The 17,202-nt window shown below is 49.5% G+C and overlaps 1 protein-coding gene across 3 annotated transcripts in view; it reads left to right on the top strand.

Annotated features, from left to right (window-relative positions):
* Nucleotides 1-13,472, top strand: part of drosha (ribonuclease 3 drosha) — a 187,978-nt gene extending 174,506 nt beyond the window's left edge. For all 3 annotated transcript variants that reach the window (XM_077648049.1, XM_077648048.1, XM_077648052.1), the window contains one exon: nucleotides 9,481-13,472. In XM_077648049.1, coding sequence (XP_077504175.1) covers nucleotides 9,481-9,713 — 233 coding nt within the window. In that variant the 3' untranslated portion in view covers nucleotides 9,714-13,472. The remainder of the gene's footprint in view (nucleotides 1-9,480) is intronic.
* Nucleotides 13,473-17,202: the final 3,730 nt, after the last annotated feature.

Genomic DNA, 17,202 nt, shown 5'->3' with positions numbered 1-17,202 from the left:
TGTTCTTTCTCTTCTTTCTCCTTCTTGTTCAGCCGCCGCGGTGGCACAGTGGTTATGGCGCTCGGCTGCTGACTCGAAAGACGTGGGTTCGATCCCGGCCGCGGCGGTTGAATTTCTATGAAGGTGAAATTCTAGAGGCCCGTGTACTGTGCGATGCCAGTGCACGTTAAAGAACCCCAGGCGGTCGAAGTTTCCGGAGACCTTCACTATGGCGTCCCCATAGCCTGAGTCGCTTTAAACCAAACCAAACCTTTTTGTTCACGATGGCATCTTGATGTAACTATGTTTTCATGTTTTCTGCCTTGATTCTTAGTTCCCTTAAAGGGACACTGAGTAGAACCCTACAAAAATTTTTTTGTTAGCAAAATCTGATAGTTCGGAATTTCATGGGTTTGTTGCCACTTGTCAGGAAGCGAAAGATGCATTTATTTCAAAGAAATTTAGATTCGAAGTATAAAAGTTTTTCCCGCCGCTCCGATTCAAACTCGAGAACTCTTATGACGTCACAGGACGGAGTGACGTGAAACGTGACGTAAACGAAGACTCCGTGATTTCTGGTTCCTAGCGGTGCAGTGTAGCAGCTGCCGAAATGAACGCTACCGCCGCCGCACGTTGAAGGCATCTATCGGGGGTCTATACCGTCGCTTCGTTTACGTTTGCACCGGCGTCTTGCCAGCGTTACGATGGATCCCGTTCCCGAACCCGACGACGTAGTTCTCGCAAAAACTACGGCCAGCATTTCAGCGACCTCAGCCCCACAAAGCGTGCGATGCTTTTGAGGGAGCACGGTTAGGTTAGGCGCTGGCGGGTCGTTTCCCCCTTCCTCAGTGAGCAGCCGTTGCAAACTAAATATCATAACCCCGGTGCGGGGAGTCGCAAGGGGCCAGGACAAGGTCGGCGCCTTGCGCACATCGGAGGCTGGCCGGGGCTTTGGTGCCAACGGATTGTGATTCCTTGAACGGCGCGATTGCACAGCGCAGCAGGCGGCGTGGAGGTCTCCCACGGTTGCAAGGGTCAAGTTATTTATTTATTGCCACAAAAAACGGATGGGCGCTCAAGGGCGCTCGCGTTTAAAGTCCGCGACTTGAATCTAAAGCCGGCGCACGACGCTTCAAAGGCTTCCGCTAGATCCAACGGGTCCACTGGATCGGGCTCTCTCGCCCACTTGCACGTAACTTCAGATATGTACTGTGAATGGATTAAATTAGCCGAGCTCGAAAAGAACAGCTCCGCCCAACTGCCGAAGCTATTGAATTACGTCACAATGCGCACCTCGTCGCGGAACCGAATCAGTCTGGCCGGGCCGGCGGCGGCTGGCGCACTCGGCGCGAAATAGGCATGTTCCAAGTCTCCCCGCCAGTGCGGCCAGAGTGCGCCGAAGCCGCCGAACGCGTCGGCGGTCAAGCGCAGTTGGAGTATAGAGGGTCTCGCTTTGGCCGTGACGTGACGTCGTCGTGCAGCGCGCGCTACGCCGGAGCATAAACGCGCCTTAACAAAGCCTGCGCTTAACCGCTAACCAACGTATTCGGTGGCGGCATCTATCTATTGGTGCCACTGAAACCCCCCGTCCACTCACTGAATAAAAAAAATAAATCCTGTGCCGAGGTTCGGAATCGAACAAGGGCCTTACGCGTTTGAGGCGGAGGCGCTACCACTCCGCCGCGACGGCTCAATTTACAATTATCAATAAAGGCGTATCTAGTGAATGCACTCTTCTGATGCAGAAATCTCCGCACTTTCACTAGGTATATCCTGGCTTATCAGAGCTAGGCCATCAGCAATTTTTCTGAACTGCCTTGTACCTTGTCTCCCGTCCCTGATAAACGATTTCCGTTAAGTAGTTTGAAGTTGACTGGCACAGCCGGGAATATTTCGCCAGGCGAGCGTGCGAATACACAAGTGCTGCCTTTTACGATCACCGACCATCGTGCCATCATAGTTTTTCATCGACCGTGGCGATCATCTGGCAAGCCTTAACAGGCTCCTTCAAAGGTTAACTAGCACTTGGAGTTCCTCTGCTGTTCGGCGCTTGTAAATCGAGGCGCGTCAAAAACAAAACCACGCTGCACGCAAAGCTCATAGACGCGAAGCGCCATAACAAATCGAAACTCTCCTTGCCGCCTGTGGCACCGCCAAGCATCGGTTTTCTTTGCTTCCAACATTCCGGCTGTCTTTTTGTCTACCTTCCTTGTGTGATAAAAGTGCACTATTGGCTTTAAAACCAAAACTTACTTCAATATTGAACCGCGCAACCTACCATTGTCAGCGTCAGAGATTCGCGCCCCATGTAGGAAGGAAAATTCCTCCAAGGTGGCGTCTCTTGTCCTATGGCGTCACCACGCTTGTACTTGCGAGATTGGCCTGTGGCGGCGATACCTGTATTTTGGTTATTGCTATTTTCTACCTTACAAGAGCTTTGTTTTCAGTAAGAGCGGCGTTTTTGGGATCAGGGGCTGGTATTCTATCGATACAAGCCAACTTCAATTTCTCCTCAGTGTCCCTTTAATTCGATATTTGTCAGTGGTTGCTATGTCTTATCGCTTACACCACGAAGGTGCAACTTTTATATATTTTCGTTGTTTTTATTTTTGCTTTCGTGTGCTAAATGTACTAACATGGCATTACTCCTCTTTGTTCTCACTTTTAGCATTTGTATAATGAAGATATAGTGCATATGTACTGCCTCGTCAATTCAAATTGCTTATGTTCACGCCTATTCGAACTGTTTCGCTTTAATGTATATCGTGTCCCTTTCCTGCAAAGGCTAAAATGGGAGGCTGGCAGTATGTTCAAATAAATAAAGAAATCGTGGAAGGTTGAAGACAGGAGGTCTTTTTCGGCGAGTTGCTTCAGGTGCCGTCGCTCCTCTTCAGGGCTGTGCTGTAGAAGGCTCGGCTGAACTTGTGGGTTGGGAGCGGTGATTGCGTTGTGCCTCGTTCGCCAGTCCGTGTGCCCGCTCGTTGCCTGGATTACCGGCGTAACGGCGCCTATACTTGATGCCTCTTTGATATGGTGCGCTGTGGTGTCGCGCCTGGATTGCCCCTTAAGGTCCCCAAGTACTGCTGTACTCTGTATGTATGTTAATGTCTTTTACACGCATTGGTGCGTGGCCGTCATCGATTATCTTCCGTGCTAGTCGGGTGCCTTCACAGACGGCCCGAAGCTCTACTTCTGTCGTCGTTGTTTCCTATCCTAGGTGTAACACGTGCGTTTGGGCTCGGTATTCTCTCATTAGGCTGCGGTCTCCACGGGCCGTCCACGAACACCCGGCCGGAGCGTCCCATTGCATTCGCTTATGTTTGCTGTACCACGTGCGACTACGGCGCTGATGTGGGTGCTTTTGCTTGTCCGTCTTCCGCGGCTTCGTCTCGGTGACAAGCTCATCTTGACAGGGAGGGTATGCTCTTCCTTGTACACATGTGGTATCGGTCTGCTTAAGTAGCCCTTGGCGGGTGAGAGTGCGCCGGGCTTCTGCTCCTTGGACTCGACCATTGATAATCATATCTAATGTGGGCAGGCCATCGAATAGCGATGACTCCTCTGCACGCGTGTGACTGGTAGGCCACTGAACACACGCAGGGCAGCCCTATACATTGCTTCGAGCTACGCTGTATGCTTCCTTGTAAGGGCGAAGCACATGGCGCCATATGCAGCTGTCGTCACCAGATCTACTTGCACCACGGTACGTGCTGCTTCTGTTGTGGCACCTCTGAACTTATTAGCGATCCTCGTGATGAGCCGCAGGAGTTGCTGCCACTTCAGTTTGAGCTGTTGGAGCCATTCTGCCGCCCCTCCCTTCTCACTCGCGGGAATTCCAAGAACACGGACCCACCCTTCCTCCAGGCATTTCATCTCCTTGCCTCCAATGTTGAGTAGTAGTAAGTGTTTAATCAAAAATATAATAAAAAGGAAGTTAAAAGATTTTTGCTCACCCCGGCATCTGCCATCACTGTCGGCGGCACCTGAGCTGGGGCAGCGGAAATAAAGGATAGAAGGCAGTATGAAGAAGGGAAATGAAAGAGGTGAGGGGACAGCAAGAAAGGACATAGGGAGGGGTCATATATACACTATTTACAGAGTCAAAATAAAGTTGTCCAGGTCGTGCGCGTGTACAGAAAATGATAAAATAAAAATAAAAAAACGCGCACAACACTGCACACAACTTCCTCCAGCGCAAGGGGGAGATCTCGTGACGGTAGCTGGTGTGCGGCGGTCGCGAGTTCGTCGGCCTCCTCGTTGCCGGTGATGCCGCAGTGGCCGGGCACCCACTGTAAGCGCACAGCGCATCCTTGCTGCGCTAAGCACGAGACGCTTGCGCGGATGTCGCGCACTACTGGGGTACCACGGCCGTTGCACTGCAGGCGGGTGAGGGCGGCGCGGGAGTCGCACAGCAGAGCACTCCTGGGTGGCGAAGGGACGATGGAGAGCAGCAGGTCCAATCCCAGCTGGATCCCCATCAGCTCCGCCGTGGTGGAGGAGCCCAGGAAGGTGGTGTGTGTCTGGCTGTGCAGCCGCAGGGCGGGTATGGTAGCCGCCGCTGCGATGGAGAGGCTGTCGCGGACCACTGAGCCGTCGGTGTACATGAGGAGATGGTTCTGAAGCTCCTCGTGTAGGACGGCTCTGGTCAGCTGCTGCACAGCGCACAGGGGTGTGCTCCGCTTTCCCGCGATGCCGGCCATTTCTCGCTGTATCTCCGAGGCAGTAGGCCAGGGCGGGCAGGGGCCGTAGGGGGGGGGGGGGGGGGGGCGGCTTCTGTGAGGCGCTCGTATTCCTGCAGCGCCGCACCCACCATGTTGAGCTGCACTTTGGATTTTTCAGCCGCTGTCCCCTTGATCATAATGCATTGCGTCTCATCCACGGATACTTGAATGCGTGTGGTGGCGAGCTCTTCCTCGAATGCATCTAGGGCCTTTTGCAGCTGAGCGGCAGCCTGGCGGGTGGTGCGGTGTTCCCCTGCTTCAACCCAGATGGTGGCGTCCTCTGCACGAGCAGTGAAGTGTACCCCTTGAGCCTGGGCGAGACGACGGGCTAGTCGTTTGATGACTATATTGAACGAGAGCTGCGAGAGGATCACTCCTTGCGGCACTCCTACTGTGTTGTGAAAGATCTTTGCGTTCGCGCGACCTGAACGAACTTCAAAGGTGCGATCATTTAGAAAGCTGCGGACGAAGTTTTGAACTCGTTTCCCCGGGTAGGCCTCTTTTAGAGCGTCAGTGACGGCTTTGTGGGTTGCAGTATCGAAGCCTTTTTTGGGTCCACAGCGACTAGGATGCTGGGCCTTTTTATGTATTTAGAATTGATTATTCGTCTCAGTAGGTACAGGCTGTCATGTGTTCCGATATTAGGGCAAAGCCCTGTTTGAAACGGGTGGAGGAAATTCCTTTCTCCCCCAGGTGATGGTTCAGACGGGCCGCCGCCATTCGCTCGGTCAGTTTGCGCAGCGTCGACATGAGAGATATAGGCCAGAGGTTGGCCGTTGTGTTGGGGTCCTTGCCAGACTTGGGAATTGTCATGAGTATTGCGTGCTTCAGCTCCGCTGGTATTACACCATGGTATCCCATGTTCATGTAGAGAAGCTCATCTTTCTGCATTGGCCCAAGGTTACGGGGTTACGGAGCATGGTCCAGGTTACTCCATCTTTCCCCAGGGTACTACCTGGGGCACTGTTGACACGGACCCGTTTCAGCGTGTTGACCAGCTCGGCTAGTCGACGGGCTCATGCTCGTAAATGATGGAGGTGGGGTCTTGTATCGGCTGGGGAAAGTGTTGGCGGCCTCTGGAGCTTGTTTGAGGAGGATAGCTTGCACCATGCCCTGGATCTCCTGTTGTCCAATCAATGTTTGAAAAGCACTCCATAGTGCCTTACAAACAATGCCACGCCTTCCAAAAGGTCGCACCTCAGAGTTGTCGAGACAGTGACTGGTTATAATTTTTAGTTGATGCTGTATTGTTTTCGGATTCTTCATTTTGAGAATTCCATCTCCTATCGGTACAGGCGCCACGGGAATTGAAATGCCACCATTCTTTTGAAATCAATTCAAAGGCAAGCTTTCGGCCAGCAGGCTGGCAAACCAGGCTGCCGAGCCTCCTCCCGGAGGGGTGAAAGACATGCCTACACACAGCGCGCCGACAACCTTATATCACCCGAGTCAGCAGGCTACCCTGAACCCTAGCCAAAACGCCACGAACGCGGAATGGCCTCACCGAAAGAAACGCCCAGCACCACCAGGAAATGAAGCAGGCAGGCGGTGATGAAGACAGCTGTTTCAGTGCAAAGAGGCAATGGCACGGCGCAGAAGAGGAAAGATTTCGTTCTAGAGAAGTTGTTCGTGGCAGTCTGCCATCCTCCATGGGCTGCTTTCTTCTTCTTCTCGCAGGTAGTGAAACCTGTCTGTGTCAATCAAGTCTTCGTTTTTGTCTGCTGCCTGCTCGAACACTTCCCAAAACGTTTGCCAGTCCGAGTGCCGCCGGGTGAATTTGATGATGATGATGTCCTCAGGCCCAATTCAATTTTCGGCAGCTTCACTTGTCTTCATCGGCCTGGTCATGGGTGGCCGGCATGGTCATTTGGATTGCAGTGCCACTGCCCACCGAATCCACGGCAGCCTGCGTTGTTGATGAACCACTGTCGATTCGAAGTTGCAGTCCAGCAAGGCAGGATATAACATGGTCTCGATACTCGTACACTTGCTGGTATGCAGTTTCAGCATCTTCTTTCGGTACCAATGGTTCAACTACTTCGTTGACATGCTCTAGCTGTTGCTGCAGCTTACTGAGCCGAGTGTGGAACGATACAGCTTCTGTAGTCATGAGTGACACTTGTCGCTCCTCGGCTTCGTTGATAAGTTTTGCACTTTGCGAGCGCAATACAAATACAAAAGGCGCTCTATTCTCTTCTACAGTTCGTTCAGCCAATCAGTTTACCGGATTGATGACATCGTTATTCGTCGTTGCCGATATGTACACGAAGTGGATGCGTTGAGCATGAGCGTTAGAGCGATGCAGCGGTGATCTCACAAAATCCACAGCAGAAGTCCCGGGTTTCGGCACCAAACTTTTGTACATGAGAGAGTACTTGCTCAACTACGCGTTCGTTACTTCCGGTCACAAAGCAACTCCGGTAAAACTTAACAACTTATTTAATTGGCCTAATAGTAAAAGAAGAAAACTTTACAGAGAGATTGGAAGCACGGCCTTTCCGTTGAGTGTCTCGCACAACCACTGTCCCTCGATGCCGGGCCAAGACCTTTCTCTCCCTTCCGCTGCCGTTCCCGCCTTCTCCCAACCTCGGACAGCAAGAGTTCCTGGAAAACTGCGACAGGCAACCGAGCTGCCCGACCTCGCAGCCCGCCTCCCGGTTCAGGGTCATTCAGGGACGGCCACGGGATCCCCATTCAGGCGCCTACTGCTTGATCTGCTCGCGCACACTTACGCACACATGTGCAAAATGTTCCCTCTTATTATCTTTCAATCTCTTCAGGTTGCCCCAACCTAATTATATATATATAGTCTTGAGAAAGGACAGGCTTTGTCCGAAACGTCGACTCAAAATAAATCTATGGCTAAATGAAGCGTTTTCAACTTTTAATATATATATATATATATATATATATATATATATATGTGTGTGTGTGTGTGTGTGTGTGTGTGTGTGTGTGTGTGTGTGTGTGTGTGTGTGTGTGTGTGTGTGTGTGTGTGTGTGTGTGTGTGTGTGTTGAGCGGTGGCCGAGGAAATCACGTGCCATACAGCGCCGGTTTTTTACTTCTTTTCGTCCCCGACAAGCTTCATGACAGCATTTCGTGAACTCTTTCGAAATGTTGAATTGAATTATTTGAAATTTTTAATTGAACAAAATAATAATATTCTACTAATTGTATACATTATTAGTCTGCAAAACAAAGCTTTCTTGTTCCATATAGCATAATAGCATATGTTTATTATTTTGGAGCAACAGGTATTTGAACCGAATGTTTCATTTGGACCTTTGTGGAAGCAGCATTTGGAGGCGCGTCTTCGTTTAATTTCTCAGTGTACAACCTACTTCGAGGTTGAACACTCTCAATAACACACTAATGTTTTCGTCTTCACAGCACGTAAGCAGCCTTAAGTGCCCTCGGAAATTTTTTTTGCCTGATGGCGTTTGCTCGAGATGGTGGAACGGACGTTTGAAATTTTCTAATCAGACCGGCATTTTTAAAAAATTGAAAGTGACGGCGGTAGACATTGCTCAATGTGTTTCACTAAATTCTTTTTTTAAATAAAGATGGCCAGCTGATATGAAGTAGTTCTTTGCATGCCGTCATGGTGAGAGTCGCATCTGTCAGCGCCTGTCTCAAGTACTGTTAAAACATTCACCAGGTCAGAACAAGAGAAAGACCCCGAAGAAAGCTTAGAGCATTTGCGCACTGCCGACTCTGAGATGTCCTGGACTGCGCTTCAAAGGAGTATAGACACCCAACTTTTTGGTGCGTTATTTCTGCTTTGTAATGATGTGTAAGGCATTATTATACATGGATTACCACTTGGCATTCTCCTGCGGCAGCTAAATAATTTATAATCGAATTTTTCTGCCAGGCAGTTTCTGTTTTAACAGCCGAATGATGACTGTGATGTCAACATGTGCTCATAGGTCACGTAAGACATGAAAAAATTGCAATATAATCACTGCTTCTACATTCTTTGTCATTCCATCTCTTGAGGCATGCTGACTTGAGCATTGTAGTATATTAAAATGATGCCACACGTGACTTTTATAAGCACACGTTGATGTCACAGTCATCGTTCAACTGTTGACACCGAAACAGCATGACCAAAAAATTCAATTAGAAATTATTTAGTGGTCATAGGCAAATACCATATGGTGATTCATGCATAATATTGTCTTCCCTATCATTGTAGAGAATAAAACATGCCACCAAAATTAAGTGTCTATACTTCTTTAACATCTCTGTCGCAATCACAGATTGGCTCCATGCCAGAAAAGCAGACGATTGAAGTTAAATTAAACACAATAACATGTAGTCGGGGAATGTCCTTTGATTGTTGGTAGATTGTAATTATGACAGTGCTGCTGTTTTTTGAGCATCTGACTCTGCTGAGCTATGCCATAAAAAGGAAGAGGCCTCCTCGCTCCCGTAGCTTCCCCGTGTTGTGTGTGCTGCTCGTATCTTTCGATGCTGACTAAGAAGTCCCGGGGCGAATCTCGGGCGGGGACACTCGTGAAGTGGGTGTCACCACCCCCCTGTCCCCCCTGTGATTTACGCCACTGTACAGCACAAAAAGACAATGGACAGGAAGTGTTGGTGACACAAATGCACCATCCCCACTTTTTGTTGTCTGTTTTCTCTGCAAACCATGAGGAACTTTGCTTTGCCATGACACAAACACCAGTGGGCCCTTTGCAGAAACTTTATGAATGTATGTTGTTGAAAATAGTTTGGGTTAACACTAAGTGTGTCGTGTTTTTTTTTTTTCTGCAGAACTCTTCCCCCAGCTGAGCCATCAGAGAAGAGTCCTTGAAAGAAGTCTCAAGCAACGAGCTCCTAGCAAGGAAGGTGAACGCAGTGTATTGACAACCAAGAAATCACGAGAAGAATCTACGATGGATTCACGAAGCAGGCACAGTTCATCACGACCTCATGGGAGCCTGGACAGGAGAAGAACAGGTGGTGAAAGCCGGAAAAGGTCAAGATCAAAGAGCAAGGAGGCTTAGAACTGATGATAGTGCACCAAAGCAGTCTCAGTGATTCATCAGTTGTTTAACAAAACAAAGAATCAGGATGTCTGCCAACTGGGGAAACCGTGAAAAACGGGAATTCTCAGGGAATTTGGATAATATGAAACAACTCGGGGAAAACTCAGGGGATTTGTGCTTATATCAGGTAAAATTAGCTGGAGTTCTACATAAAAGGAACTGAAGTCTCGATAATGCTGCCTCGTATAAACAATGTGGACTGGCATTGCACGGATTGCCCAGTGCAGCATTATACGCGTCCTCTTTTCAGCGGCTGCTGGCCTCCAACGTTGTGCTGTCAAGTGGAGCATCCTAGCATGGCGACAAAAAGCTTTGCGGTGCCAGCGGCGCTGCTTCCAATTTCGAAGCAGACACTTCCCGGCGCTTTCCCGGTGCTGTGGCCGACGGCAGAGCGCGCGCTTCCTGTGGTTCGCATGTGCGCTGTTCGACGGCCAGCGGCCCCCCTCTCCTTGTTTTCCTGTGTTTCCAAGTGGACAGCTCACCAGGCCTAATTCCAAAATGGGTCAGGTAGCCCAGGATTTCGAAGACCTAGTTGGGGGACAGCCAGATCCCAGGGTGGCTAATGGCCATCCAACACACCCGCTTCCATCTTCCGTCTATTGTCTATGGCCTCGCACCTTTCTTCAAGGAGAACCCCATGTCGGAAGTAATCCAAGCCTTCCACCTCGTCGTGGCATTTGACGAATCGTCAAACGAAGTTGCACAAAAAGAGCAAATGGACGTGTTGGTTCGCTTTTGGTCGAATGCAGAGCAGAGCGGGAAAACATGCTACTTGACGTCATGCATTCCGGGGCACACGCGGGTGGAAGAATTGGTGTCCGCTTTTAAAAACTTCCACAGATGGACTCTCCCGATCAAAAAATTCTTCAGATCTCAATGGATGGGCCAAATGTAAATATAAAATTTCTCCGTGAGATCAAACAAGAAATTTGTGAATCCAGCGGTGGCCGTCGTATTCTCGAAGTTGGTAGCTGTGGCCTTCATGTGGTGAACGGTGCTTTCAAAACCGGACACGCGACAACAGGTTGGCAACTCGTGGAATTTCTTCGTGCTTTGTACAACTTATTCAAACGTGTACCTGCCCGACGCACTGAATACGCACGCATAACTGGGAGCAACATTTACCCTATGAAGTTTTGCCACTGTCCGGTGGCTTGAAAATGTTCGTGTAATTCCAAGAGCTACCGAGATTCTGCCGTACCTAAAAGTGTACGTCTAGTTGTGTCTAAACGAGAACAACCGACCGACCAGCTCCAGTTACTGCATGGTCAAAACAGCCATTCGCGATCCTCTGCTGTCTGCAAAGCTAACCTTTATGCTTGGCATCGCGGAGGAACTGCAGCCCTTCCTAGCTCAGTTCCAGACCGATTCGCCTATGCTTCCATTTCTTGGCGCAGCATTGGAGAACCTTCTACGATCACTAATGAATAGAATAATAAAGAAATAATGGCGGCGGACAGTCCTTTGAAGTTGATCAAGGTGGACATGGACCTTACTGCGAACGTAGTTTCGACGCCCGAGGTTGACTTTGTGGGGTTGGATTGGGGAGATAAATAGTTTCTCCCCGCTTAATCGCGGCTGACACAGTTCAAAACCGCCAGACCCCACCCCATGATGGCGTACGCTACCGAGCGCGCGCCAACCACGGCGGGCCTTGCTCTGAAGGAACAAAGGAACGACACATTGGCTGACACAAACAGGCATTTATTGCTACAGCAACAATAACGCCAGCTAACAACAAGATATGCTAATGAATCGAGGTCGTCCAACTCACCAGCAAGGTTGCGAGCGAATGTCCGCCCACACTAGGGCAAGGGATACTCCGAAGGCCAGACGGGACAAGATACGGGAGCGAATCTCCCCGTCGCTTCTTCGCCCCGTTGGCGAAGAGCGGAGCCACGAGCGGACGTGTCGCTCGCGCCGACGATCCCAGCCGAAGCCCCCCATGCCCTCACCCGCGCGTGGGCTGCAAGCAGTCTCGCGCTGCGATGCTGGCGCCCTATCTTGCTAGTTAATGTAACTGACAAGGGAATGTGTTCCTCCTCGAGGCGAGGCTGCTGCTGCACGGTGCCTCACGGGAAAGCAAACACAGGGGACTGCAGGGCACGTCCCCACAGCCTTGGGTTTGCTACGAAGAATGCGCTCCGAATGGGCCTTCGGTTATCCTAGGGTTCAGAAGGGACTGCGCCACTTTCGTGAAGAACTGCGCCAAAAAGACCGCGGAGAGGTCGCCGTTGAGGTTCAAGCTGGCGAGGCGATCGTCATCTCTGGATCCCGCGTGTGCGCTGATTCCCGATCTCAGGGAACGGCGTCTAAGGGATGCACTTGAAGTTCTAACGGAGCACTAGTGGAGTACAGGAACAGAAGCTGACTGGGCGATGCGGTCCTACAAGCATGTATGCTCCTTAGCCTCGACGCAAGCGGCATTGAAAAATTTCAATAGGAGCACGCATCGGCTGGGTGCCCTTTGGGCAGGCATCTGTGGTTCAAACAAAGAACTGTTCACATTTGTGAAGGTGATTGTCTCTTTCGCGTGGAAATGCTTCTGTCGAGCGGGGATTTTCTATTAACAAGGAATGCCTTGTTGAAAATTAGAAGGAGCAATCTTTGGTCACCCAGCGAATCGTGTATGAGGCCGTAATGTCGGCAGGAGGAGTTGTCAACATTCAGCTAAGAGCATGCTGCGGGTGATGAAGGTTCGAGCCACGTTGGCCGTGACACCACCTTTAGCACGGACTAAGCTCTTCCGACACTGGGGCTTCGTTCGCACCTCGCCGTTCGCCTGCGAGGGGCGCAGCGTGGTTTACGGAGCTTCTCCCAAGCGGACACCCCTAAAGAAAGCCGGGCGCCAGGCCGGGGGACGCTTGTACCCATTTTTACCGGTGGGTGTCCGGCGGTGGGTTTCGAACCGACCACTTCCCGCAGCCGAGACGGGCGCCCAAACCACTAGGCCACGGCTCCAATCGCTCCAATTGCTCCAATGCTCCAATTGGGCGAACGCACGGTGGAAAGAAGAGCTGGAGAGGACGAGAGCAGAAAGTTCCGGTGCAGTGAGGAAGGAACGGGAAAGAAAGCATGCCGCCGCTTCTGTGAAAGAGCTTGAGCTGAAAAAACAAAGTGTTGGCTGACGCCGAGATGCAAGTGTCCCTTATCCAAACAAAAATAAACTCTCCAAAGCAGTGAAACAACACTGAAGCATTGTGCACGAACTTGAGGTTGACTTTCCAGTGTTACTTTAAGATTTGTCGCTCTTTCACTTCTACGAACTAAGGTTTCTATAATCTGCAGTTCGTCTGAATAGACCAATAAAACGGAGAGTTGAGCGAATTGGTACATACTGCTGGGAATAACAGCGCCGAGACGAGGGACAAAGAAAGAAGACAACAGGACCAGCGCTGTCCTGTTGTCTTCTTCTTTCTTTGTCCCTTGTCTCAGCGCTGTTATTCCCAGCTGAATAGACTTGCTGAGAGAGAATCGCACTTGCGGCACTAAAGTTCAGGAGCCACACTATTGCGGTTGCTATCAGTAGATAGAAATATCTCACATTTGAAAATATTTGTTTCCGTAGACGTCTTCCTTTTAGGTAATATTTGAAAATGTTCAATTCGATTCGCAATATGTTTTAGCATTTTTTCGAATATATTTGATTTGTTGTGCATTTTGCTAATCTCTCCCCTTGTTTTTAAATGAAATAAACACTACTCCTTACTATTCAAATAGGAATAAATCGTTATCATTTTTTAACATGCTTACTGGAGAGTGATACCATCAGGCGGCTTTCTGTCAGCTTGTTTTTGCATGAAACAAAGTACTGTGTCACTCAGTGAATTTTACAAATGCACTCAGGGAAAACCTGGAAAACTCGGGGAATTTGGAAACATCAACTTGGTAGACACCCTGAGCATGTACTTTTTGCTTTGACAAAACAATCGTGTGCAACCAATTTGAAAAGCAAGCTTGTACTTGTTGCTCATCCTTGCTGTAGAAGCGAGCTCCTACACCAAGCACAGTTGCTAGTGGGGCTAAAAATTTAGAAGTTACTCCGCTGAGGATTACACACACAATGCAAAGTATCTTTGGTCAACGGTATCTTGAGTGACACTATGAAACTCAGAATTTCATATAATAGAATTATGATGAATAAAGATATTATATGTTTGTCCTCAATGAAACAAACCAAACCTGCCACAAAAGCCAGCCATTTTCACTTGCTGCCATCCTGCAAGACGCGTAAGTGCACCGGTTTAAAGCAGCATTCGTAAGCAATTCAGCATTCTTTGTTTTTGTTTTTCAAGAAAGCAAGGCATTTTTGACAGTAATATGAAACATGAATTCAAAGGAAATCTGTTTCTCTTTCAGTGATTTATAAGGATGCAAAATCCTGTAAACTGCTGTCAAAAAGAACAGTTGACATCAAAACACCTATTTTGCTGCCATTTGTGCTCTGAGCACTGGAAGATGTTTCATCTTCAAAAATCAAGAGCATCCTTGTGACATTCACACTGGATATAAGGAAAGCTAGCGGATTGACTGTGCAACCTGAAAGGAGTGCCAGCTCAGAACATGCATTTGAGGGAACAGTATTAGTTGAACAATTTCCCTTGTGTCATAGAACCAATATTGCAAGAGCTCTGGTGCAAAACATGGTTGGTAGGGAATAGGTGGCAGGCTGTGAGGAAAGACATAACTGTCTCAACTAAAGTGTATACCTAAATCATGGCATGAGGGTTAGGATAGGATAGGATAAACTTTACTGCTCTAGTTTCTATACACTTCAGAGTGCAGAGGTTGTCTTCATCTTGCGACGTCTTCGCCCTCTTCAGCGAGTGGAGCCCCTATTCCAGGGCCCCATTGGATCTGGCGGCTTTCACAGCATGTTGTACCAGCCTTCGTTGGAAGGCTGGATTGTGGCTGGAAAGCGCTTCCTCCCACTGCTCACGACACGGTTCTTTCTGATTATGGAAACTATAATTGTCCTTGCACTCCCACGTTGTGTGATACACCGTGGGTCTGCCTCCACACTCGGGGCATGTGTCCCTGTACTGCGTTGGATACATCTTATTTAATATGAAAAGATTAGCTAGGGTTTCTGTTTGGAGCCTCCTCCATATGACCGCCTCTTCCTGAGTGAGGCTAGAGTGCTGTTCCGGATATCTTTTCCTTACCCCCCTGTAGTAATTGGTGATTTCTGAGAAGGTGGGCATTACGTTTTCTGAGGCCCCCACTGGCCTGAGTCGATGAGAGGCTCGGTTCGTGTAAGCTCGAGCGGTCTCATTGGCCCTGAGGTTGCCCCATACTTCCGCATGTCCGGGTACCCAGAAAATAACATGCCTCGCCTGGTCCTTTTTTGGAGCCACTTGTGCTCCTGTCTTGCACATTTACTTATCCTTTCTTAATTTCAAATGGTTCCTGCACGCCTCTTCCGGGTCCGTTAGGATGGTTAAAGATTTTCCGATCCGGTTGCCTTCGGCGATCGCTAGAGCAGCTGCAAGTTCTTCGCCCTCATCAACCGTGCCGTTTTTAATGGATGCGCTAGCAAATTCTGTGCCCTCCCAGTTGAGTGCTACCGCTGCCATTCTCACGTCTCTTCCTCTATATCTGGATGCGTCCACATATACTGTATTTTCTTTGACCGCCAGTTTCTCTTCGATGTATTTTGCTCTCACCTTTCTCCTAGCCAGGTGGAGGTTTGGGTCCATGTTTTTGGGGAGCGAGCAGACTTTGGTAGTGGCTCTGATGTTGTTGGGGATGTCTGCTTCCTTTTCTAGTATTTTTTCTAAGTTGTATCCCAACTTTTCTAGGATTCTTCTGCCGCTTCTTGTTTGCACCAGCCTTTCCTTTTGCATCTCTAGCCGTGCCTCTTCCAGCTCTTCGAATGTATTGTGAATGCCGAGTGCTAGTAACTTCTCGTTTGCTTTACGCATCGGCAGATGAAGGGCCGTTTTATACGCCTTCCAAATGATTGCGTTGATTTGGCCCCTTTCTCCCTGGGTTGTTTGGAAGTATGGGAGGGAGTAGGTCACCCTACTTATGATCAAACTTCTTACGAGTTTAAGAGTGTCACTTTCTTTTATGCCACGTCTTCTCTGCGATACTCTGGTTATCATACTTGCGTCGCAGCCAGCTTAAGCCGGTTGATTTCGAATCCGCATCTCCTGTTTGTTTGGATCCACATTCCGAGGATTCTGACCTGTTCCCTCTCCGGAATGTGGCTTCCTTCGAGCAGGATTTCTACCACCTTCGAGTTTTTCTTCCCTCTCTGGATTTTGAGGATCTCCAGCTTTTCAGTGGAGCACGCCAGTCCTCTTTCTTTCACATACTTTTCCACACACGTCGCCACTTCTTGTAAACTTCTCTCTTCTTGTCCTAGCGTTCCCTGGTTGGCCCATATCGTGATGTCATCCGCATAGATTGCGAAGCCGATGTCCTCGATGTTTTCGAGTCTTCTTGCTAGTTCTATCATCGCTACGTTGAAGGGTACCGGTGATATGACCGAGCCTTGCGGCGTGCCCTTGTTGGGAGTGTTGATTTTTTCTCTGAGCTCCCCGATTCCCACCATGGCTCTCCTGTTGCTTAGGAAGGCCCTGGTGTAATTGTGGATCTTCTTTCCGCGGTTGGCGTTGAGTCCCTCCATGATGGCGGCGTGGCCTACATTATCAAAAGCGCCTTTGATGTCTAGGGCCATGATAATGTTTTCGCCATTGTACGGGACTTGCGTTAGGACTTCTTCTTTGATCTGAAGGAGGACGTCCTGCGTGGACAGCTTTGCCTGGAAACCGAACATCCTGTCCAGGTAGTGCCCCTTCTCTTCTAGGTGTTGCTGTAGTTGACGGGTGACTATTCGCTCAAAAAGTTTTCCCAGGCACGACGTTAGCGATATTGGCCTGAGGTTTTCTATTTGGAGCTTCTTTCTGGGTTCGGAAATCATCACCACTGGGGCGTGTTTCCACTCCTCTGGTACCGTTCCTTTCTCCCAGTGCTCGTTGATGAATTGGGTGAGTTGGTCGACCGCTTCATCGCTGAGGTTTCTTATCATGGAGTTTTTGATTCTGTGTGCACCAGCCACGGTGTTGCGCGTCACCGCCTTGGCCGCTGTATAGACCTCTTCTCTTGTCATTTGCCTGTCCAGGTGCAGGTTGTCTTCACCTTGGTATTCCTTGTCGTAGGGGTCCAGTTTTTCGGTGCCGTATACCTTTTCCTCTATCTTTTTAAGGAGCTCGTTGTCGTCACCCTCGAAGGTGTGGATGATCCTCTGGATTGCCTTGTTGCCCTCCGACCTGGTTTTGGTCGGGTCGAGCAGGGTCTTGATTATTCTCCACGTTTTGGCGGTACTGAGTGTGCCGTTCAGTTGGTCGCTGAAGTTGTCCGAGCTTCGCCTCGCGAGGAGGTTGGCATAACTCTCGCCTTCCTTCTGTAGCTGGGCAACATTATTTTTCTTTGCTCACAC

The sequence above is a fragment of the Amblyomma americanum genome, chromosome 1 (assembly GCF_052857255.1).
Source record: "Amblyomma americanum isolate KBUSLIRL-KWMA chromosome 1, ASM5285725v1, whole genome shotgun sequence".
Taxonomy (NCBI): Eukaryota; Metazoa; Arthropoda; class Arachnida; order Ixodida; family Ixodidae; genus Amblyomma; species Amblyomma americanum.
This window is presented reverse-complemented; position numbering and strand designations above follow the sequence as displayed.